General features: G+C 46.3%; 1 protein-coding gene across 1 annotated transcript in view; it reads right to left on the bottom strand.

Moving 5' to 3' along the window:
* Nucleotides 1-20,353, bottom strand: part of LOC116990178 (class I histocompatibility antigen, F10 alpha chain-like) — a 28,844-nt gene extending 8,491 nt beyond the window's left edge. Inside the window, exons 1-3 of the mRNA XM_033047730.1 lie at nucleotides 20,180-20,353; nucleotides 12,071-12,331; nucleotides 9,043-9,318 (exon numbers count right to left, since the gene is read on the bottom strand). Coding sequence (XP_032903621.1) covers nucleotides 9,043-9,318; nucleotides 12,071-12,331; nucleotides 20,180-20,231 — 589 coding nt within the window. The 5' untranslated portion in view covers nucleotides 20,232-20,353. The remainder of the gene's footprint in view (nucleotides 1-9,042; nucleotides 9,319-12,070; nucleotides 12,332-20,179) is intronic.
* Between the last annotated feature and the right edge of the window lie 3,907 nt (nucleotides 20,354-24,260).

The following is a 24,260-nucleotide window of genomic DNA, read 5'->3' as shown; positions in this document are numbered from 1 at the left end:
TTCCACGCTGTATCTTTAATAATAACTCTGGAGGATAATCATGGAGGGGGTCTCGAGTGTACAATATGTGGAGGTCAACAGCGCAACAGATTGAGAGCTCCTGACACCCAGGTTCGATCCTGACCCCATTGCTGCCTAGCCTGCACGGAGTTTGCAAATACTCCCTGTGAGTCCATGGTTTGCCACCAGGTACTCCGGTTTCTTCCCATATCCCAACATTAAGTGGCCAAATAGTTGGTCTCAAGTGTTAAGATGATTGGTGGAATCTGGAGGAACAAGATGGGAATATGGGATTGGTGTAGAATATAGGACAGTACAGCATGGAAACAGGCCCTTCGGCCCGCCATGTCTGTGCTGATCATGATGCCAATTTTAACTAACATCTGCCAGCACAGGGTTTGAATCCCTCCATTCCTCTGTTCCTTGTTGTCTGTGTGCCTGTCTAATTGTCTTTTAAACATTGCTATCATGTTTATCTCCACCATTTCTCCTGGCATCACGTTCTAGTGACCAATCACTTGTCTTTCAAATCTCCTTTTTGCTGACAGCCTCTAATCCAGGCATCTTTCTGGTCTACCTCTTCTGCACCTTGCCCAAAGCCTCCACTGTGGCACCATCTTGTGGCTGAGCCACGTTGGCCTCGAACCGTGATTCGTCGAGCTCGAGCACAAGCGTGAACTCGCGTGATCTGGGTCGACCAATCGACGCCGATCTGGGTGGTCAGCTGAAGGGTTGCAACTGACGATGGAACTAGTCTTCCCAAGATCTGAAGAAGGGTTTCGGCCTGAAACGTCGCCTATTTCGAGTCTGAAGAAGGGTTTCGGCCCGAAACGTCGCCTATTTCCTTCGCTCCATAGATGCTGCTGCACCCGCTGAGTTTCCCCAGCAATTGTGTGTACCTTCCCTTGGCAGTGAACGCATTTACACACTTTGCACTTTTGTACTAATATGAGTGTTTAAATATTAAACTGAATGTTTATACAACATGTGAACCTCTTCACCACATCCTTTCTTTAACAAGGCGACTAGAATGGCACACAATACTCCAAATGAGACCCAATCAAACCTTTACAACTGCAATATGACTTCCCATCTTTTATATTCATCATTCTGACTGATGAACGCTATTATTCTTGCCATAGAGGGAGTGCAGAGAAGGTTCACCAGACTGATTACTGGGATGTCAGGACTTTCATATGAAGAAAGACTGGATAGACTCGGCTTGTACGCGCTAGAATTTAGAAGATTGAGGGGGGATCTTATAGAAACTTACAAAATTCTTAAGGGGTTGGACAGGCTAGATGCAGGAAGATTGTTCCCGATGTTGGGGAAGTCCAGAACAAGGGGTCACAGTTTAAGGATAAGGGGGAAATCTTTTAGGACCGAGATGAGAAAAACATTTTTCACACAGAGAGTGGTGAATCTGTGGAATTCTCTGCCACAGAAGGTAGTTGAGGCCAGTTCATTGGCCATATTTAAGAGGGAGTTAGATGTGGCCCTTGTGGCTAAAGTTATAGGGGGTATGGAGAGAAAGCAGGTACAGGATACTGAGTTGGATGATCAGCCATGATCATATCGAATGGCGGTGCAGGCTCGAAGGGCCGAATGGCCTACTCCTGCACCTATTTTCTATGTTTCTATTATATCATAGGCCCTCCTCACCACCCTATCTACTTTCAAAGAACTATGGATTTACAGAGGCGTCTCTGTAGAGCCAGGAAAAGAATCAAAGACCCCTCCCATCCTGGACAGTTCCTGTTCAACCTCCTGCCCTCTGGTAGGTGCTACAGGTGCATCAAAAGCCGGACAAACAGTTGACACAAGAACAGTTTCTTTCCCTGGGCCATTAGAACTCTAAATTCCTCAAATATCCACACAACATGAGAATGCTGTCATCCATTCCACTTTAAAACAGACCATTCGGCTAATATTTCTTTTTTTAATTCTTTTGAAGTATTTATTACATTTTAAAGTGTAATATTCTCCAAGTGCAATAGAAACATAGAAACATAGAAAATAGGTGCAGGAGGATGCCATTCGGCCCTTTGAGCCAGCAATGCCATTCATTGTGATCATGGCTGATCATCACCTATCAATCACCCGTGCCTGCCTTCTCCCCATATCCCTTGACTCCACTAGCCCCAAAAGCTCTATCTAACTGCATCTAGCTTGTCCAGTCCCTTTATAATTTTATATGTTTCTATAAGATCACCCCTCATCCTTCTAAACTCCAGTGAATACAAGCCTAGTCTTTTCAATCTTTCCTCATATGACAGTCCCGCCATCCCAGGGATCAATCTTGTGAACCTACGCTGCACTGCTTCAATCACAAGGATGTCCTTCCTCAAATTAGGAGACCAAAACTGTACACAGATGTGGTACACAAAATACTCCAGATGTGGTCTCACCAGATCCCTATACAACTGCAGAAGAACCTCTTTACTCTTATACAATGTTCTACCTAGGTGTGATAATTATAATGCATCTACTATTTCAAGCAGTTATATAACGTATTATAACGTATCAGCCATGATCATATCGAATGGCGGTGCAGGCTCGAAGGGCCGAATGGCCTACTCCTGCACCTATTTTCTATGTTTCTATGTTTCTATTATATCATAGGCCCTCCTCACCACCCTATCTACGTGTTGCTACTTTCAAAGAACGATGGATTTACACCCAAGATCCATCTGTACATCACTGTTCCCTATAGTCTTCCACTTTATCTTTCCTCTTACATTTGATCTTCCAAAATGCAGCAATTTACACTTTTCCAGATTAAACATTATCTGCCAATTCTCTATACACATTGCCAGCTGGTCTATATCCAGTTCATTTCTTTGACAACCTCTCTCGCTTTCAACAACACAAATTTTGTGTTCCGTGCAAACCTACTCTTCAGCCCACCTATATGTAGACTTCTTTATACTTTATACTTTGAAGATACAGCATGGAAACAGGCCCTTCAGCCCACCAAGTCTGTGCCAACTAACAATCACCCCCTTACACTAGCACTATCCTACACACTTGGGACAAGTGCAATTTTTACCAAACCCAATTACCTACAAACTTGTACGTCTTTGGAGTTTGGGAGGAAACCAGGGCACCCTGTGGAAACCCACATGGTCACAGGGAGAATGTACAAACTCTGTACAGACAGCACCTGTAGTCATGATTGAATTCGGATCTCTGGCGCTGTGAGGCAGCAACTCTACCGCTGTGCCACCGTGCCGCCCAAAATTATTGCCCAAATCATTATTTAGTTTAAATAAAGATAGATGCAAAATGCTGGAGTAACTCAGAGGGTCAGGCAGCATCTCTGGAGAAAATGGATGGCAGCACCCATGGGCGCAGCGGCTCTTAGCATTCCGACTAGGTGCTTATTGTTTGTAAGTACGTTGTGTGTTGTGTATAGTGTTTAGTGTCCAGTGTGTCCTAGAAATGTGCTACGGGGATAAATTTGTATACAACCGCGCTGAGTTACTTACCGTTGGTTTAAAATGTTGCACCGACGTTAGAAGTGATTTCCAGCGATCTCGCAACATTCCGCAGGACATAGCGAGCCCACCGGGCTCTTCCTGGATTGTTGCCGGGACCGGGAGGCGGCGAAGGGAGCAGAAGCAGAAGCAGAAGCGAGGATGCCGGGCGGGGCGGGGCGGGCCTACTTGCTAGGCTAAAGAAACAGCCACATAGACTTCCGTTACCCCGAGCATCTTCCTCACCAACGCCAGATCCATCGTCCACATAACAGACGCACTGGAACTACAAATTGCTGCAAACACCCACGTTCAGGATTGCTGTGTTATGATCATTACAGAAACCTGGCTACACCCGCTGATCCTGGACACTGAAGTACAACTGACCACCCAACGCCAAAACAGAAACGGTGACTCCGGTAAGAACAGAGGAGGTGGTCTTTGCATCTATGTACACAATGACTGGTGTACAAACAGCAAGATCATATACATCCATTGCTCTCCTCACCTGGAAGTAATGAATGTCAATTGTAGACCCTTCCATTTGCCTGGAGAGCTCACAGTAGTGATGATGACAGCGGTTTATATCCCACCAGATACTAACTCAGCTCTGGCCCATCTGCATGACACAACAGCTGGCTCATCCTGAGGGAATTGACATTGTTGCTGGGGATTTCAATCGAGCGCTTCCTTATGCCCCTGTCCCACTTAGGAGACCTGAACGGAAACCTCTGGAGACTTTGCGCCCCACCCAAGGTTTCCGTGCGGTTCCCGGAGGTTTCTGTCAGTCACCCTACCTGCTTCCACTACCTGCAACCTCCGGCAACCACCTGCAACCTCCGGTAACCGCCTGGAAACCTTGGGTGGGGCGCAAAGTCTCCAGAGGTTTCCGTTCAGGTTTCCTAAGTGGGACAGGGGCATAAATTTGTGCAATACGTACAGTGTCCCATCAGGGGGTAAATCACACTGGACCACTACACAAACTACCACAACATCAAGCATGCATATAGAGCAGTACCTCTCCCACATTTGGCCCTGTCAGACCATCTCTCACTGCTCCTCATCCCAGCGTATACTTCCCTCAGGAGGAAAACCAAGCCGGACATAAAGATCATAAAAATCTGGCCCGAGGGAGCACTCTCTCAGTTGCAGGATTGCTTTACACGTACAGCATGGAATATATTTGAACAACAGGACTTACAGGAGGAATACACAGAAACTGTACTGTCCTACATAAAGAACTGCACCGATAATGTCACTGGTGAAAAACGCATCCGAGTTTATCCCAACCAAAAACCCTGGATGACTGGTGAAGTACAGTCAGTCCTGAGAACCCGCAACTCTGCCTTTAGATCGGGTGACAGGGCCCAATGCAGCATGGCAAGAGCAGAACTGAGGAGCTGCAAAGGATGCCTACAAGAATAAAGTGGAGGACCATCTCACACACAATAACCCACGGCAGGTGTGGAAAGGATTACAGCAAATCACCAACTACAAAGGCAACACACCTGTGACTGACGGTGCTAACGCCTCTCTGGCAGAGGAACAAAACCATTTCTGTGCTCGCTTTGAGGCAAAGAAGCCTCATGCAGCCACGCTGTTCCCACCGACCTCCAGCTCACATTCGCTCACTCCCCAGGAACAGTGCTCACCAAGTGAAGCATGTGCGCTCAAGTCGGTGAATACAAGGAAAGCCGCTGGACCTGATGGTGTACTCGGCAAAGCTTGTGCAGACCAGCTATCAGGGGTCTTCACCAAGATCTTCAATCTTTCCCTGACACAAGCCATTATGCCACCTTGTCTGAAGTCAGCTACCATCATCCTTGTTCCCAAGAAGTCAGTCACAAACAGTCTCAATGACCACAGACCAATTGCATTCACATCAGCAGTCATGAAATGCTTTGAAAGATTAATTTCACAGCACATCAAAGCCAGCCTCCCTCCAAACCTTGACCCTCATCAGTTTGTTATAGAGCGAATGGATCGACGGAGGACGCCATGGCCACTGCCCCCCACACTGCACTGAGCCATCTGGAACAACCGGGGGACCATGTAAGGATCCTTTTTATTGTCTATAGTTCAGCTTTTAATGCAATCATCCCTGACGTACTAGTCAACAAGCTGTCGGACTTAGACTTCCTCCCTCTCACCTGCGCCTGGATAAGGGACTTCCTCACTAACTGCCCACAAACAGTCAAAATGGGCCCCCACTGCTCCTCCACCCTCACTCTCAGCACTGGTTCTCCACAGGGCTGTGCGCTGAGTCCACTCCTCTACGCTCTGTACACTTATGACTGCACTCCCATCCACGCCACAAACTCCATTATTACATTCGCGGATGACACCACGGTGGTCGGACTCGTATCAGGAGGAGACTTGGCAGCGTACAGAGACGAGGTCCTGAAGCTGTCAGAGTGGTGTTCTGCAAACTACCTGGCACTCAACATCAGCAAAACTAAGGAAATGGTCATCGACTACAGAAGGCACAGAGTGGACCCTGCCCCGCTCTACATCAACGGGGACTGTGTAGAGAGGGTTCCACCTTCAAATTCCTGGGAACGCACATCGCGGAGGACCTCTCCTGGGCTGCCAACACTTCACTGGTGCTAAAAAAGACCTAGCAGCGATGATAACGCTGAATTAAGTTAAAAAGTATAAGAAGATATTACATTGGTTCCTGGGCTAGCTTACATCTTATATTTAGTCTCAAATTGGGCTTTTCTCCAGCAGATTACTACAGAAAGGCAAGTCGAGGCTTGCCTTAGGTTGCTGTGTATTGAGATAATGAATACTATAACATGTGTCTCCCAAGTGATAAGAGAGGAAGCAGAGAAGTAGCTAGATTGATCTCTTTGATGTAAAATGCCTTGCACCAAGTGTCCGATGTTTATGAGGGAGGAGGTGACGAGAGAGGAGACTAGATTGATCTAAGGGATTTTGACAAATGGCTGATGTATTTGAGAGGTAAAATGCCTTGCACCAAGTGTCCAATGTTTATGAGGGAGGAAGTGACAGAGAGGAAACTAGATTCATCTAAGGGGCAACACCAAATGGCCAATATTTTTAATATATCTTGTACCATGTGACAAAATGCCTTTGATGTGATGCATTCTGTAGAAACCTTTATTTTCCTGTAGTTCTGACCATGACTAATGTCTGTGGAATGTGCTAAGGTGACAAAAAAATCACTATATAATACGATGTAATTCTGTTGTTCGGGGAAGTGGACTGAGGACAGTGAAGTGTCTGTATCGGTCACCTGACTGGAGTTCGCCCTCCCTTCCATCGGCCGATAATATGTAAAGTTTTGAACTGGTCTACCAAACAGTTTGTGTGTTGTCTGTTTATCTAGAAGCGAACTTGTTAAGTTGTTATAAAAGTCATTCTTTCAGCGATTACACTGAGAGTGCTAAGGAGTGCTAAGGAGTGCTAACAGTCTCGAGGAGAAGCTGCTAGTGACCTTCTACCGCACCACCATCGAGAGTGTGCTGGCATATTGTATCATGGTGTGGTATGCTTGCTGCTCAGCAGCAGACAGGAGAGCCCTGCAGAGAGTGATCAAAACTGCCCAGAAAACCATCGGCTGCCCTCTGCCTTCCCTGGATGACATCTCCAGCTCTCGGCACCTCTGCAGAGCCAGGAAAATAATCAAAGACCCCTCCCATCCTGGACAGTTCCTGTTCAACCTCCTGCCCTCTGGTAGGTGGTACAGGTGCATCAAAAGCCGGACAAACAGACTCAAGAACAATTTCTTTCCCTGGGCCATCAGAACTCTAAATTCCTCAAAGATCCACACGACATGAGAATGGATGGATTTAAGAGAGAGTTAGATAGAGCTCTCGGGGCTAGTGATATGGGGAGAAGGCAGGCACGGGTTATTGATAGGGGACGATCAGCCATGATCACAATGAATGGCAGTGCTGGCTCAAAGGGCCGAATGGCCTCCTCCTGCACCTATTTTCTATGTTTCTATTAATGCTGTCAGCCATTCCACTATAAAACAGATCACTCAGCAAATATTTCTTTTTATTAAATTATTTTAAAGTATTTATTAAATTTTAAAGAGTAATATTCTCCCAGTGCAATGTTCAACCTAGGTGTGATAATTATAATGCATCTACTATTTCAAGCAGTTAAATAACGTATTATAAAGTATAAAGTATAAAGTATCCTATAATGTCATTCAAACTTTTGGTTTGAACGAAATTACGTGCCTTGCAGTCATGGCAGAGAATAAAATAACAGAACACACAATGAACACAGTTTAACATCCACCACCGTGAGTCTACCTCACTGTGATCGAAGGCAAAAGTCTTAAAAGTCCTTGTCCACTGAATGTATTGGATGTGTTTTTGTCTTGTTTGGACTTGTTTTGGTTGCACTGATCAGGAGTAGGTCTAATTTAATTGTATTTCTAAGTACAATGACAATAAAGGCTTATTATTATTATTATTATGGGAGACTTTTAAAGTCAGGACCCTTCATCAGTCTTTGACATTTACAAATTGGAAAAAGGATTCTGATTTTCAACTCTATCTATGTCCCTCATCACTTTATATTCTTCGATCACATCTACCCTCAACCACCAGAGCTCCAGAGAAAACAATCCAATTTTGTCCAACCTCTCCCTATAGCTAATGCCCCTGACCCACTTAGGAAACCTGAACGGAAACCTCTGGAGACCCAAGGTTTCCGTGCGGTTCCAGGAGGTTCCCGGAGGTTTTTGTCAGTCTCCCTACCTGTTTCCACTACCTGCAACCTCTGGCAGCCACCTGCAACCTCCGGGAACCGCACGGAAACCTTGGGTGGGGCGCAAAATCTCCAGAGGTTTCCGTTCAGGTTTCCTAAGTGGGACAGGGGCATAATACCCCTAATCCAGCCAACATTCTGGTAAACCCCTTCTGCACCCTCTGCAAAGCCTCCACATCCTTCCTGTAATGGGGCGATGAGAACAGCACAACATGCTCTAATGCGGCGTAACCAACGTTTTACAAAGCTGCGTCATGACTTCCTGACTCTTATGCCCAATGCCCGGACCGATGAGCACACATTACAACTCAGTGGACTAGTGTTAGGGGAGAGGGGTCCCTTCACCCAGTGTGTGTGGGGGTGGGGAAGTGGTTCCCATACCACGGGGGAGACAGCGGGAGGGCGTGGAGTCACCCATGAAGGCAGTTTGGGGTTCGACACAAAACCCCAAGTGTTGGAGCAACTCAACAGGTCAGGCAGCATCTGTGGAGGAAATAGATCAGCAACGTTTTGGGTCGAGACCCTTCCTCATAAGGGTCTACACGCCAAGCGGCAAGGGGGGTAGATAATGCAGGTCCACGCAGCAAGTGTGGCCTTTGATCAACCAGAAATAGGTGTGACTTCCCAACCTGGTGACTAAACCAAGGGTGATGGAGGAGGTAAGACAAATGCTGGAGTAACTCAGTGGGACAGGCAGCATTCTCTGGAGAGAAGGAATGGGTGACGTTTCGGGTCGAGACCCTTCTTCAGACTGATAGAGGAGGTGGCGGGACAAGAGGGGGGTAGGATTGGCGGGCGGAGGGACAGCCTGACCTACCTTTGCGGGATAACATGGATTCTCCATACTTGAGGTATTTCTTCAACCATTCCACGCAGATCGTATCGGTGTAATGCTTCTTGTAGATGTTGTTGGCTGTGTCGCTGTTCCACTTGTCCCGCGTGCTCAAGGCCAAGGGCGAGGCGGTCACCCAGATGGATTGCTCGAAGTCAAAGCTGATCAGGTCCTTGCCGTTGAAGGCGTACTGGCGCACCCCGCTCACTATCCCGTTGTCCGTGATGCTGCAGCCCGACGTGTACTGCAGGTAGTTCACCTCTGGACATGGAGAGAATGTCAATAGCCGTCCGAAACTCACACGCATCCTCAACATCCACCAACCCAGGGGTGACATCTACAAGATGGATATTACCCACCATTACCTGCCCAATTCAGCACGGAACCCAACATCCTGTTACACTACCAACAGTTGTACAAAATGTTGGTGAGGCCACATATTATTTTAATTTATTATTATTGTCAAGTCATAGACTCATACAGCATGGAAACAGGCCCTTTGAGGTTTTCCCACAACCTCATTCTCAACGTGGGAAAAACTAAGGAGATGGTGGTTGACTTCAGGAGGGCGGGAAAACAACACCATACACCTCTGCACATCGATGGAGCTGATGTGGAAAGGGTCAGCAGCGTGAAGTTCCTAGGACTCCACCTGTCAGATGACCTGATGTCCACAACCAACACCACAGCACTGGTCAAGAGAGCCCAGCAGCGACTACACCCTCTCCGAAGACTACGGAAAGCAGGTCTCCCCACTACACACCTACGAACTTTTTATAGGGGGACAATTGAGAGCACATTAACCAACGGCATCACTTCCTGGTTCGGGTGCTGCAAAGCGTACGAACGGCACCAACTTGACAGGATTGTGAAGACCGCCAGCAGGATTATTGGTGCTCCACTCCCTTTCTTGCTGGACATATACAGGAAGAGATGTATCAACAGAGCCATCTCCATCATCAAAGACCCCTACCACCCATCGCATCACATATTCTCCATCCTGCCATCTGGGAAGAGGTACAGGAGCATTAGCTGCAAAACCAGCAGGATGCTCCTCAGCTTCTTCCCGCAGGCTATAAGACTGTTAAACGGACTTTGCCCCCTGCCAAAGTATCGCACACCAACCACCAACCTGGACAGAGCCACTGTCGTGCCGCTGCCGATCGGAACGCCTGTTGATGTTTAGTTGAGAGTAGTGTTAAACTTGTTCATGATATATGTATTTTTATTTCTATTTATTTATTTTTTACTGCACACTGAATGGACACTGGTTTGAGTAACGTTTTTTTTTCCTCTGGGTATGCGAGTACTCAGGAAAATAACAATAAAGATATACAATACAATACAATACAATACAATACTTGACCACACCGACCAATATTCCCATCTGCACTAGCCCCACCTGTCTGCGTTAGGTCCATATCCCTCTAAACCTGACCTATCCATCGGTCCATCTCATTGTTTCTTAAACGTTGCAATCGTCCCGACATCAACTACCTCCTCTGACAGCTCATTCCATACACCCACCACCCTATGAGTGAAAAAGTTACCCCTCAGATTCCTATTGAATCTTTCCCCCCTTCAGCTTAAACCTATGTCCTCTGGTTCTCGATTCCCCTGCTCTGAGCAAGAGACTCTGTGAGTCTACTCGATCTATTCCTCTCACGATTTTATACACCTCAAGAATACTGAGGTATATTAAGACGATTTTTCTTGCATGCTATCCAATCAGCAAAAAGGCGACAGTGTACAGATAAAGGGAATAATGTTTAGTACAAGATAAAGTCCAATTAAAGATAGTCCGAAGGTCTCCAATAAGATAGGTGGTGACTCAGGCCTGCTATCTAGTTGGTGATAGAATGGCTCAATTCTCTCTAAACAGCCTTTGAAGAAACTGTCCCTGAATCAGGCAGTGTGCGTTTTCACACTTCCGTGCCTCTTGCCAAACGGGAAAAGGGAGAAGAGGGCGTGACTGGGGTGAGACTCATCTTTCATTATGCTGGCATTCCTAGAATGGCTGATTTGGAGGGTTGTGTTCAGTTTTGGTCACCCTGCTCTTTGAAGGAAGAGAAAAACTGATGAAGAGGTCAGAGAAGGTTTACGTTCTCCCCGTGACCTGCGTGGATTTTCTACGCGATGTTCGGTTTCCTCCCACACCCCAAAGAAGTACAGGTGTATGGGCCAATTGGCGGTGCGGACTTGCTGGTCCGAAGGGCCTGTTTTCACGCTGTATCTCTAAACTAAACTGAACTGCTAACATGTCTGTGCACACCATTGCCCATGGCATGAGTGGAACGTGTTTCCAGCTTCAGGTTCCTGGGGGTCAACATCTCCGATGACATCTCTTGGACCCACAATACCTCAACTCTGGTCAAGAAGGCTCACCAGCGTCTCTTCTTCCCGAGGAGACTAAAGAAGGTCCATCTGTCGCCTCAGATTCTGGTGAATTTCTACCGATGCACCATCGAGAGCATCCTTACCAACTGTATCACAGTATGGTATGGCAACTGCTCTGTCTCCGACCAGAAAGCACTGCAGAGGGTGGTGAAAACTGCCCAACGCATCACCGGTTCCTCACTCCCCTCCATTGAGTCTGTCCAAAGCAAGCGATGTCTGCAAAGGGCGCGCAGCATCACCAAGGACTGCTCTCACCCCAGCCATAGACTATTTACCCTCCTACCATCCGGGAGGCGCTACAGGTCTCACCGTTGCCAGACCAGTAGGTCCAGGAACAGCTTCTTCCCAGTGGCTGTTACACTACTCAATACTGTACCTCGGTGATTGCCAGTCACCCCCCCCCCCCCACCCCACGGACACTCCTTCCCCCAGAAAAAATTGCACTACTACTACTGTATGTACATATATATACTTATTGCTCAATATTCTATGTTCGCTCTTCTGGGTGAGATGCTAACTGCATTTCGTTGTCTCTGTACTGTACACTGCACAATGACAATAAAGATTGAATCTGAATCTGAATGCCGTGTGAATCAAGCACTGAGGATACACGCACCCATCTTGTGGTTAGATCGTTGCATTACAATCTGGACATTGGCCATGTACAACTTGTGTCGATTGATCAATCTCTGGGTCTCCTTGTCCCAGTAGTCACTTCCCAGGGCTCTCTCCATCCATGGCTGGCGTGCAATGTCCTTCTCGGTATTGTTGTCAAAGTAGGTTATCTGAACGCCATCCAACACTCCGATGTGCACAAACTCAGGAAGGTCCACACTCCCGATCATCGAGGTGTAGTAATATTGCAGTGAGTGTGTCTCTGTAAATCATAACACAACACAACCTCAGAATGAGATAACATGGTGCCGGCTTTTCACACACCTCCCCTCCTCTATCTCCTGCCCGCCACTCCCCAGTAAACGAACATGGAACATAGTAAAGAGTAAACCTAGCAATTATAGACCTGTTAGTTTGACTTCAGTGGTGGGCAAATTAATGGAAAAGATACTTAGAGATAATATATATAAGCATCTGGACAAACAGGGTCTGATAAGGAACAGTCAACATGGATTTGTGCCTGGAAGGTCACGTTTGACTAATTTTCTTGAATTTTTTGAAGAGGTTACTAGGGAAATTGACAAGGGTAGAGCAGTGGATGTTGTCTATATGGACTTTAGTAAGGCCTTTGACAAGGTTCCTCATGGAAGGTTGGTTAAGAAGGTTCAACTGTTGGGTATAAATGCAGGAGTAGCAAGATGGATTCAACAGTGGCTGAATGGGAGAAGCCAGAGGGTAATGGTGGATGGCTGTTTGTCGGGTTGGAGGCAGGTGACTAGTGGGGTGCCTCAGGGATCTGTGTTGGGTCCTTTGTTGTTTGTCATGTACATCAATGATCTGGATGAAGGTGTGGTAAATTGGATTAGTAAGTATGCAGATGATAACAAGATAATGATATGGATAATTATGTTGTGGATAATGAAGAGGATTTCCAAAGTCTACAGAGTGATTTAGGCCATTTGGAAGAATGGGCTGAAAGATGGCAGATGGAGTTTAATGCTGATAAATGTGAGGTGCTACACCTTGGCAGGACAAATCAAAATAGGACGTACATGGTAAATGGTAGGGAATTGAAGAATACAGTTGAACAGAGGGATCTGGGAATAACCGTGCATAGTTCCTTGAAGGGGGAATCTCATATAGATAGGGTGGTAAAGAAAGCTTTTGGTATGCTAGCCTTTATAAATCAGAGCATTGAGTATAGAAGCTGGGATGTAATGTTAAAATTGTACAAGGCATTGGTGAGACCAAATCTGGAGTATGGTGTACAATTTTGGTCGCCCAATTATAGGAAGGATGTCAACAAAATAGAGAGAGCACAGAGGAGATTTACTAGAATGTTGCCTGGGTTTCAACAACTAATTTACAGAGAAAGGTTGAATAAGTTAGGTCTTTATTCTCTGGAGCGCAGAAGGTTAAGGGGGGACTTGATAGAGGTCTTTAAAATTATGAGAGGGATAGACAGAGTTGATGTGGACAAGCTTTTCCCTTTGAGATCAGGGAAGATTCAAACAAGAGGACATGACTTCAGAATTAAGGGACAGAAGTTTAGGGGTAACATGAGGGGGATCTTCTTTACTCAGAGAGTGGTAGCGGTGTGCAATGAGCTTCCAGTGGAAGTGGTGGAGGCAGGTTCATTGGTAACATTTTAAAATAAATTGGATAGGCATATGGATGAGAAGGGAATGGAGGGTTATGGTATGAGTGCAGGCAGGTGGGACTAAGGGAAAAAAGTTGTTCGGCACGGAATTGTAGGGCCGAGATGGCCTGTTTCCGTGCTGTAATTGTTATATGGTTATAGAATAGTACATTACAGGACCAGGCCCTTGGACTCACAATGTTTGTGCCAAATATGATGCCAAGTTAAACTGATCTAATCTGCCTATACATGGGGCATATCCCTCTATTATTTTCACTTACAAATGTCTACCTAAAAGCCTCTTAAATGGCACTATCGTATTTGCCTCCACCACCACCACTAACAGTGCGTTCCTGGCACCTATCACCCTCTGTGTAAAAATCTCACCCAGCCTATCTTCATTAAACTTTCCCCCTTGCACCTTATAGCTGTGCCCTCTAGTATTGGATATTTTAACTCTGGGAAGAAGGTTCTGTCTATCTACCCTGTCTAAGGATCATGTATTCATCTACCTCCATCAAGCCTCCCTTCAACCTCCAACGTTTCAGAGAACACAATCCAAGTTTATCCAACCTAACGGGCAGAGGAAGCTCAAGAAATGAACGCCTTCATCTCAATGGACGCACAAGGAACTGCAGAGGCTGGAATCCTGAGCAAAACACAAAATGCTGGAGTAACTCAGTGGGCCAGGCAGTATCTGTGGGGGGCAGGCCGCGTTTCAGGTCGGGACACTGCTTCGACTCCATCTCCATTGGAAGAAAATTATTAAAACAGAGAGGTGAAAAAGTAAAGTCTCCAGAGGTTTCCGTTCCGGTTTCCTAAGTGGGACAGGGGCATTATGCCCCTGTCCCACTTAGGCCACCTGAACGGAAACCTCTGGAGACTTTGCGCCCCACCCAAGGTTTCCATGCGGTTCCCGGAGGTTGCAGGTGGTTGCCGGATGTTGCAGGTAGTGGAAGCAGGTGGGGAGACTGACAAAAACCTCCGGGAACTGCTCGGAAACCTTGGGTGGGGCGCAAAGTCTCCAGAGGTTTCCATTCAGGTTTCCTAAGTGGGACAGGGGCTTTATAGTCTCCACACTACTGGAAGATGTGGCTACATAATAACTTTAATAACTTTATTTATAAAGCACTTTAAACAACCGCAGTTGCCACAAAGTGCTGTACATGAGAACTCATGGACAAAAAGTTATCACAAACCATTAAAAACCGTAAAACAAAGGACTAAAAAACAGTAAAAATATAAAAGACATTAAAAGCACTAAGAACAGGAGCAATGTCTCAGCCAGTGTCGAAAGCCAGAGAATAAAAATGTGTTTTTAGGGAGGATTTGAAGATGGACAGTGAGGGGGCCTGTCTGATGTGCAACGGCAAGGTGTTCCAGAGTGCCGGAGCATCAACAGAAAAGGCTCTATCCCCACTGAGCTTCCGCTTAGACCTTGGTACCTCATTAGAGAAGGCACTGAGGAGATTCATCAGGATGTTGCCTGGGATGAAGCTGTTGTGAGGAGAGGCTGGGTTTGCTTTCCTTAGAGCAGTGGAATGTGAAGGGGGAACCCTAATGGAGGCGTACAACACTATGAGAGGCATAGATAGGATTGAGAGTAAGAAACGTTTCCTCATAATGAAGACTCTAAATAAGGAGGCGTAGGTTTAAAATAAGGAGCAAGAACTTCATCGAGGATTCAGAGGGCGTTTGGAATCTGGAAGACACTGCCTGAGAGGTGATTCTCACAACATTTAAGAACATCTGGGTATAGAACCAAATTGCCAAGGCAGAAAAGGTAATGAACCAAATGCTGGTAAATAAATTGGTAGAATGCAATTTGCTGCATTTTGAGAAGTCAAATCATGGCAGGATCTTCATGGTGAACGCAGGCCTCTGGGGAGTGTTGTAGAGCAGAGGGGCCTAGGAGTACAGGTACATTGTTCCCATGAAGTGGCATCACGGGTAGATAGGGTGGTCAATAGACAATAGACAATAGGTGCAGGAGTAGGCCATTCGGCACTTCGAGCCAGCACCGCCATTCAATGTGATCATGGGTGATCATCCCCAATCAGTACCCCATTCCTGACTTCTCCCCATATCCCCTGACTCCGCTATTTTTAAGAGCCCTATCTAGCTCTCTCTTGAAAGCATCTGGAGAACCCGCCTCCACCGCCCTCTGAGGCAGAGAATTCCACAGACTCACCACTCTCTGTAAGAAAAAGTGTTTCCTCGTCTCCGTTCTAAATGGCTTACTCCTTATTGTTAAACTGTGGCCCCTGGTTCTGGACTCCCCCAATATCGGGAACATGTTTCCTGCCTCTAGCGTGTCCAAACCCTTAACAATTTTATATGTTTCAATGAGATACAAGCCCAGCTGCTCCATTCTCTCAGCATGTGACAGTCCCGCCATCCCGGGAATTAACCTTGTCAACCTACGCTGCACTCCCTCAATAGCAAGAATTTTCTTTCCTCAAATTAGGGGACCAAAACGGCACACAATACTCCAGGTGTGGTCTCACTAGAGCTCTGTACAACTGCAGAAGGACCTCTTTGCTCCTATATTCGATTCCTCTTGTTATAAAGGCCAACATGCCATTCGCTTTCTTCACAGCCTACTGTACCTGCATGCTTACTTTCATAGACTGATGTACAAGGACCCTTAGATCCCGTTGTACTCCCCCCCCCCCCCCCAAAGTCTTTGTACTAGTATCAAAATCGTCTTGTGTAGGAAAGAACTTTAGATGCTGGTTTACACCGAAGATATACACAAAATGCTGGAGGACGGGCAGCATCTCTGGATGGCAGGAATGGGTGACGTTTCGGGTCAAGACTTTCTTCAAATTTGTCAACAAGACAAGGTCGTCTTGTTGAGTCTCATTGTCCGCAACTCATTTTGGGGCCACATGAGTGCAAAGGCGCCATGTAGACTGGGCGATCGTCTCGCTGAACACCTTCGCTCAGTCCACCTGGACTTACCTGATCTCCCAGCCTTCCCATTCCCACACTGAACTTTCTGTCCTCGGTCTCCTCCATTGTCAGAGTGAGGCCAAATGCAAATTGGAGGTGGAATGTGAGCATCTCATATTTTGCTTGGTTAGTTTATAATCCAGTGGTATGATTATTGATTTCTCTAACTTCAAGTAACCCTTGCATCACCTCTCTTTCCATCCCTCTCTCGCCCAAGACACACCAGCTCCAAAGCCATCTTGTTGAGTCTCAATGTTGATACTCATTTTCACCTAACTAACAATGGCCTGTTTCCTTTATCGTTGTCACTTTTAACATATCTTTAATTCATTTGTTCTACATCTCCCTATATCACTGTCTATATCTCTCATTTCCCTCTCCCCTGACTCTCAGTCTGAAGAAGGGTCTCAACCCAAAACATCACCCATTCCTTCTCTCCAGAGATACTGCCTGTCCTGCTGAGTTACTCCAGCGTTTTGTGTCTATGCTGTCATTTGACCCACTGAGTAACTACAGCTTTAATTATCTATATTGAGTATAGAAGTTGGGATGATATATTAATTGTTATATAAGACATTGGAGAGGATATATTTGGAGTTTGGCTGTTCACTTTTGGTCACCCTGCTATAGGAAGGATGTCATTAAGTTGTAAAGACCACAGAGAAAATTTACGAGGATGTTGCTCAGACTTGAGGGGCTGAGCTACATGGAGAGGTTGGACTTTAGAGTTAGGGTTAGGGTTAGCACAGGAGGTTGAGGGGTGATCTTAAAGAGGGGCACTATATCATGAGGGGAATAGATGGGGTGAATGCACAGATTCTTTACCCAGAGTATAGGAATCAGGAAATCAGGAGGTCATAGGTGTCAGGTGAGAGGGGAAATAATTTTTTTAGATTAGTTTAGTTTAGGTTAGAGATACAGAGTGGGAACAGACCCTTCGGCCCACCGAGTCCGTGCTGACCAGCGATCAACATACACTAGTACTATCTACACAATAGGAACAATTTACAATTGGTACCAAAGCCAATTAACATACAAGCCTGTATGTCTTTGGGATGTGAGAGGAAACCAGAGCTCCCGAAAAACCCCACACGGTCACGGTGAAAATGTACAAACTGCATACAGACAGCACCCATAGTCAGGATTGAACCAATGTCTCTGGTGCTGTAAAGCAGCAGCTCTGCGCCACCGTGCTTGTAGGAATCTGAGGGGCAACATTTTCATGCAGAAGGTGATGGCTATATGGAACAAGCTTCCAAAAGAGGTATTTGAGGCAGGTACTATAACAACATGTAAAATACTTTTGGACAGGTACACAGATAGGAAAGGTTCAGAGGGATATTGGCCAAACGCAGGAAGGTAGGAATAGTGAAGATGGTGCATGTTGGTCGCCTTTGGCAAGTTGGGCCAAACATCCTGTTTCCATGCAGTATGACTCCGGGTACTTGCAACATTTTCCAATTTATTTTTCAGATTGCAGGCTGAGGGGTGATCTTATGGAGTGCATAAAATCATGAGGGGAATAGACATAATGCACATACAGTTTTTTTACCGAGGGTAGGGGAATCAAAAAGAGGATATATGTTCAAGGTGAGAAGGGATATATTTAATACGGACCTGAGGGCTATCTTTTTCACTCAGAGGGTGGTAGTATATAGAACCAGCTGCCGGAGGAGGTAATCGAGGCAGGCATGGTAACTGCATTTAAAAGATACTTAGTCAGGTACTTGGGGAGGAACATTTTAAAGGGATGTGGGACAAACATGTGCAAGTGGGACTAACTTAGATGGGGCAGCTTCTGGGAATGAAGGAGTTACGCCGAAGGGTCCGTTTCCTTGCTGTATGACTCTAGTAAAGATGGGAACACAATAAACAGCATAGGGAGGTTTCACGGTAGTCGGGTCACGACCCATGACCCGTACTGTTGCTACGCTACTCCAAGTGGATTACACGCGATGAACTGCAGGTAGGCACTGACCATTGTTTCCAGCGTAGTGGGCCCGTTAAAACCCGCTGAAATTGTCATTTTTTTGCGCAGTAAATAATTATGGAAATCGGGATAAGCGTGAGAGACATTTAGCCTACTTCAGAATTACAAAAGTGAGGAGAAATGACGGGAGATAGAAGCGAGAGCTGAAGGGACAACAACAGCCAGAGTGCTTGGTGAACATTGGCCGTTTGCTCACTGCATTTCATCAACTAAGGCATTATTTGTGTTTTTTCTTGATTCCTTTGGCATCTAAAAAGTTTCAGAAGTGATAAATCTGGCTGTAAATTTTTCAAATCGCCCATGATTCTCAAGTGGCTTTTTACTTACAAAATGAAAACGCATTTGAAGAAAAATTTACAGCCAGATTTATCACTTTTAGATAAGTCTGAGACTTTTTAGATACCAAAAGGAATCAAGTAAAAACCCCAAAAATGCCTTACTGTTGATGAAATTCTTTGAGCAAACGTGATAATTCCCAATATTTTCTATTCTGACATCTGCACGGCCAATGTTCGCCAAGCACTTTAGCTGCTGTTGTCCCTTCAGCTCTCGCTTCTCTTTACCTTCATTTCGCTTCACGTTTGGAATTCTAAAGTTGGGTACACGTCTCTCACACTTACCCCGAATTGAACAATTTTTTTCAGCGTAAAAATTCAACATTTTGGCAGTTTTTAACAGGTAGGAAAGTACGCGTTTCTTGCATTAATAACATGTACCGGAAATTACGGATGTCCTCCAGATGGATTGAGCGGCTCCGTGGGTCACGCCCTATGACCCAGTGACCTTACATGCATCCCCCCTATAGACAGTGTGGGCCATAGGGCCTGCTCTTGTACTCTATAAATCTATGATTATATCTTTCGCAAATTCAGGTTGACCTATTTATTACCTGCCACGCATTTACATCGGTGAGACCAAGCAGAGGCTGGGCGATCGCTTCGCCGAACACCTCCGCTCGGTCCACAATAATCAAGCTGACCTCCCGGTGGCTCAGCACTTCAACTCCCCCTCCCATTCCACATCCGACCTCTCTGTCCTGGGTCTCCTCCATTGCCAGAGCGAGCAACACCGGAAATTGGAAGAACAGCACCTCATATTCCGCCTGGGGAGTCTGCATCCTGCGGGCATGAACATTGAATTCTCCCAATTTTGTTAGCCCTTGCTGTCTCCTCCCCTTCCTCAGCCATCGGGCTGTCTCCTCCCACCCCTCAGCCCCCTCATCCTCCTTTTTCCTTTCTTCTTCCCGCCCCCCACCCCCCCATCAGTCTGAAGAAGGGTTTCAGCCGGAAACGTTGCCTATTTCCTTCCTCCATAGTTGCTGCTGCACCCGCTGAGTTTCTCCAGCATTTTGATGTACCTATGACCTGGATCTCCCCTTTTCCATACCCACGTCCCCATGACAATCAGTCTTTACAAGGGTCTCGCCCCGAAATGGCCCCTGGCCTTGTTCTCCAGGGTTGCTGCCTTTGTCCTCTAGTCTTCACCAAGTGAGAAGTAAGGAGGCTAGAGAAATGAACTCCACTTACCCGAACCGACCCAGGGAAGGCATAGACACAAGGCACCGAGTAGCAGCAACATTCCTCAAACCAAATGCCCCGGGCAGGGCAAGGGGGCAAAGACTTCAAATAAGAATAAAGAACAAATGTTTATCCACACACATTATGGCGTAGTTTGCATTTCAGGAAACTCGTCCAATTCAATGCGGAAGCAGAGAAAGTGACTGATTGGGCACTCGGATACAAGCGGCCAATGAGAGATTTTCACAGTAACTGCTCACCAGTTACCGGGCAGCTCAGACTCAAACAGTTTAAAAACAAGAAACCGCACCTTCAACAACAGGCTTAGAGGTTGGACACAAAATGCTGGAGTAACTCAGCGGGACAGGACAAGAAGGATCTCGACCCCAAACGTCACCCGTTCCTTCTCTCCGGAGATGCTGCCTGTCCCGCTGAGTTATTCCAGCATTTTGTGTCTATCTTTATTTCAATACAGCATCTGCAGTTCCTTCCGTTGCTGGACATTAGGGGGCACAGGCTTTTCAGTTCACTAGGATGAGAGAGTTATTAGCTGTAAGAAGAGGCGGGGCAAACCTGGGAACTTGTAGAAACAAGGAACTGCAGACGCTGGTTAATACACAAAAGGGCACAAAGCGCTGGAGGATGATACAGAGATGCTTGTCACAATTTATCCCGATCTGCTTCTTCTGCAGTTGTATAGGGCTCTGGTGAGACCACATCTGGAATATTGTGTACAGTTTTGGTCTCTTAATTTGAGGAAGGACATCCTTGTGATTGAGGTAGGTTCACGAGATTGATCCCTGGGATGGCGGGACTGTCATATGAGAAAAGATTGAAAAGACTAGGCTTGTATTCACTGGAGTTTAGATGGATGAGTGGGAATCTTATAGAAACATAAAAGGACTGGACAAGCTAGATGCAGGAAAAATGTTCCCAATGTTGGGCGAGTCCAGAACCAGGGGCCACACAGTCTTAGAATAACGGGGAGGCCATTTGAGACTGAGGTGAGCAAAAACTTTTTCACCCAGAGAGTTGTGAATTTGTGGAATTCCCTGCCACAGAGGGCAGTGGAGGCCAAGTCACTGGATGGATTTAAGAGAGAGTTAGATAGAGCTCTAGGTGCTAGTGGAATCAAGGGATATGGGGAGAAGGCAGGCACGGGTTATTGATAGGGGACGATCAGCCATGATCACAATGAATGACGGTGCTGGCTCGAAGGGCTGAATGGCCTCCTCCTACATCTATTTTCTATGTTTCTAACTCTCAGTTCTTTCAAATCGGGGCTGAAGACTTTTCTGTTTGACGCTGATTTTAATTGCTTTTAATTTTAATTAAATTAAATAATTATTCATTTCTAACACAGCACTGTAAAATGTATTCTTGTATCTATACTTGTCTTATTCTATTTTAGCATGTTTTTATTTTCTATTCTTAATGACTGTTTTTAATTGCCTTTTAATGCTTTGTGTAAAGCACTTTGAATTGCCTTGTTGATTAAATTTGCTATATAGATAAATTTGCTTGCTTGTTTACTTGCTTGGGGTCGAGACCCTTCTTCAATGGAAGGGAGGTTGGTTTGTGCGATGGGCTGCGCTGCATCCACATTTTGAAGGCCATGGCTTTACGGTGAGCGGGGAAATTTTTAAAGGAGTTTACAAGTGTTATTTTGTTTTACAGAGAGGGTGGTGAGTGCATGGAACACGCTGCCAGGGAAGGTGATGGAGACAGATATGATAGTTACGTTTAAGAGGCATTTACATAGTCACACGAACAAGCAAGTGATGCAGGGATATAGACCATGGGCTGACATTTGTGCACTTTAAATCTAGTTTTGAGGTACAGCATGAAAACAGGCCTTTCGACCCATAGAGTTCACGCTGACCCCATCGATCACCTTTCTCACTAGTTCTATATTATCCCACTTTCGTATCCACACTGGGGGCAATTTACAGAGGCTAAACAACCTACAAACCCGCACATCTTTTGGGGTGTGGGTGGAAGCCGGAGCACCGAGTGGAAATCCCACCTGGTGGCAGGCAGGGAAAGCTTGCAATCTCCACACCGCCAGAACCCGAGGTCATGATCAAACAGTGATTTCCTGCACTGTGAGGCAGTAGCTCTACCAGTGGCTCTGCCCAAATTGGCATGATGGCCAGCAGAGACACAGTGGGCCAAAAGGCCTGTAGCTGTGCTGTACTGTTGCAACATCCACTGTGTGAGGAGTTTGTGAAGAGTCCATTTATGCCTATCATATATCGTGGACTTTACTTTTCTTGATAAGTTTGTCATGCAGCAATTTGTCGATGTGTTTTGAAAGTCCACTTGCACATTGTCCCCACTAACCCAACCCTGGTTGTAACCGCATCAATAAACTCCCATCAGTTTAGTTAAACAGTGGCAGGTGATCAGGAGAAGTGTGTCGGGCACGGCACTGTCTTGCCTTGTCCAATGAAGGCACGCAGATCACAATTGAGTCATTCCGGAATATTAAGCTTAGTTTAGTTTGGTTTACACACAAAAAGCTGGAGTAAGTCAGCGGGACCGGCAGCATCTCTGGAGTGAAGGAATGGGTGACGTTTCGGGTTGAGACCCTCCTTCAAAGTTTAGTTTAGAGATCCAGCGCGGAAACAGGCCCTTTGGCCCACGCTGACCAGCGATCCCCGCACATTAGCACCGACACAGACTAGGGACAATTTAAACTTATACCACGTATACAAACCCAAGCCAATTTACAAACCTGTACGTCTTTGGAGTGTGGGAGGAAACCGAACATCTCGGAGAAAACCCACACGGTCACAGGGACAACGAACAAACTCAGTACAGACAGCACCTGTAGTCGGCATTGAAAACGCGTATCTGGTCTTCTTCTTGCGTGTGGCGAGCGCAGCCTAAAGTTGTAAGACAACTTGTTCTGTTTGATGGTACACAAAATTGCTGGGGAAACTCAGCGGGTGCAGCAGCATCTATGGAGCGAAGGAAATAGGCGACGTTTCGGGCCGAAACCCTTCTTCAGACTGATCTGTTCTGTTTGATCTTCTGTTTGTGCACGCCAGGTTGATTGCATTCGTCGAAACAGGTTGGACCACGTGAAGGTTGCAATCTCCCACCCCGCGTCTCTGGTGCAACTCTATCAATGCGCCACCGTGCTGCCCATAAGTAAAACACAAAGTGCTGGACGTACTTAGCGGGCCAGGAAGCATCTCTGGAGATAATGGGCAAGAAGATATTTCGGGTCGGGACCCTATTTCAGACTGATTGTAATGGCGGGGGTGGGAGCACTGGGAAAGAGAGGCGGGGGTTGGGACAAAGCCTGGAAAGTGTTAGGTTGATACAGGTGAAGGGGGAGTGCGGGGGTAGTTGGGGGGGGGGGGTAGTTGGGGGGGGGGGAGTTGGGGGGGCGGTTGATGGGTGGAGTAGATGACAAAGGCCAGAGGTGAAAAGGAGAAAGGGATGTCAGGTAAGGAGTGTTCAGTTGTAGGGATGGATATTGGTGTAAGGGGGACGGGGAGGGAGAAAAGTGTATTGGATATTGGGATATTGGAAGAAAAGAGGGGAAGGACAGTGGGGGAGAAGAAAGGCAGGATATTCAGGTAAATGGGTGCGCAATGGGATGTGGAGGGGGGGGGGGGCACAGGAAAGGGAGGGAGGATGGGGGTTATTACTTAAGATTGGAGAATTTAGTGTAAACTAATGTTTTCGGCATAAGAACATGAGCTAAAAAAAGTGATGGAAGAAGTGGGCCAGGCAGCATCCATGCAACATTGCTGGATAGACTGGTTGTACTCGCTAGAATTTAGGAGATTGAGGGGGGATCTTATGGAAACTTACAAAATTCTTAAGGGGTTGGACAGGCTAGATGCAGGAAGATTGTTCCCGATGTTGGGGAAGTCCAGGACAAGGGGTCACAGCTTAAGGATAGGGGGGAAATCCTTTAGGACCGAGATGAGAAAAACGTTTTTCACACAGAGAGTGGTGAATCTCTGGAACTCTCTGCCACAGAAGGTAGTTGAGGCCAGTTCATTGGCTATATTTAAGAGGGAGTTAGTTGTGGCCCTTGTGGATAAAGGGATCAGGGGGTATGGAGAGATGG

The sequence above is a fragment of the Amblyraja radiata genome, chromosome 30 (genome assembly GCF_010909765.2).
Source record: "Amblyraja radiata isolate CabotCenter1 chromosome 30, sAmbRad1.1.pri, whole genome shotgun sequence".
NCBI lineage: Eukaryota > Metazoa > Chordata > Chondrichthyes > Rajiformes > Rajidae > Amblyraja > Amblyraja radiata.
Note: the sequence above shows the minus strand (reverse complement) of the source record. Positions and strands in the feature narration are given on the sequence as shown.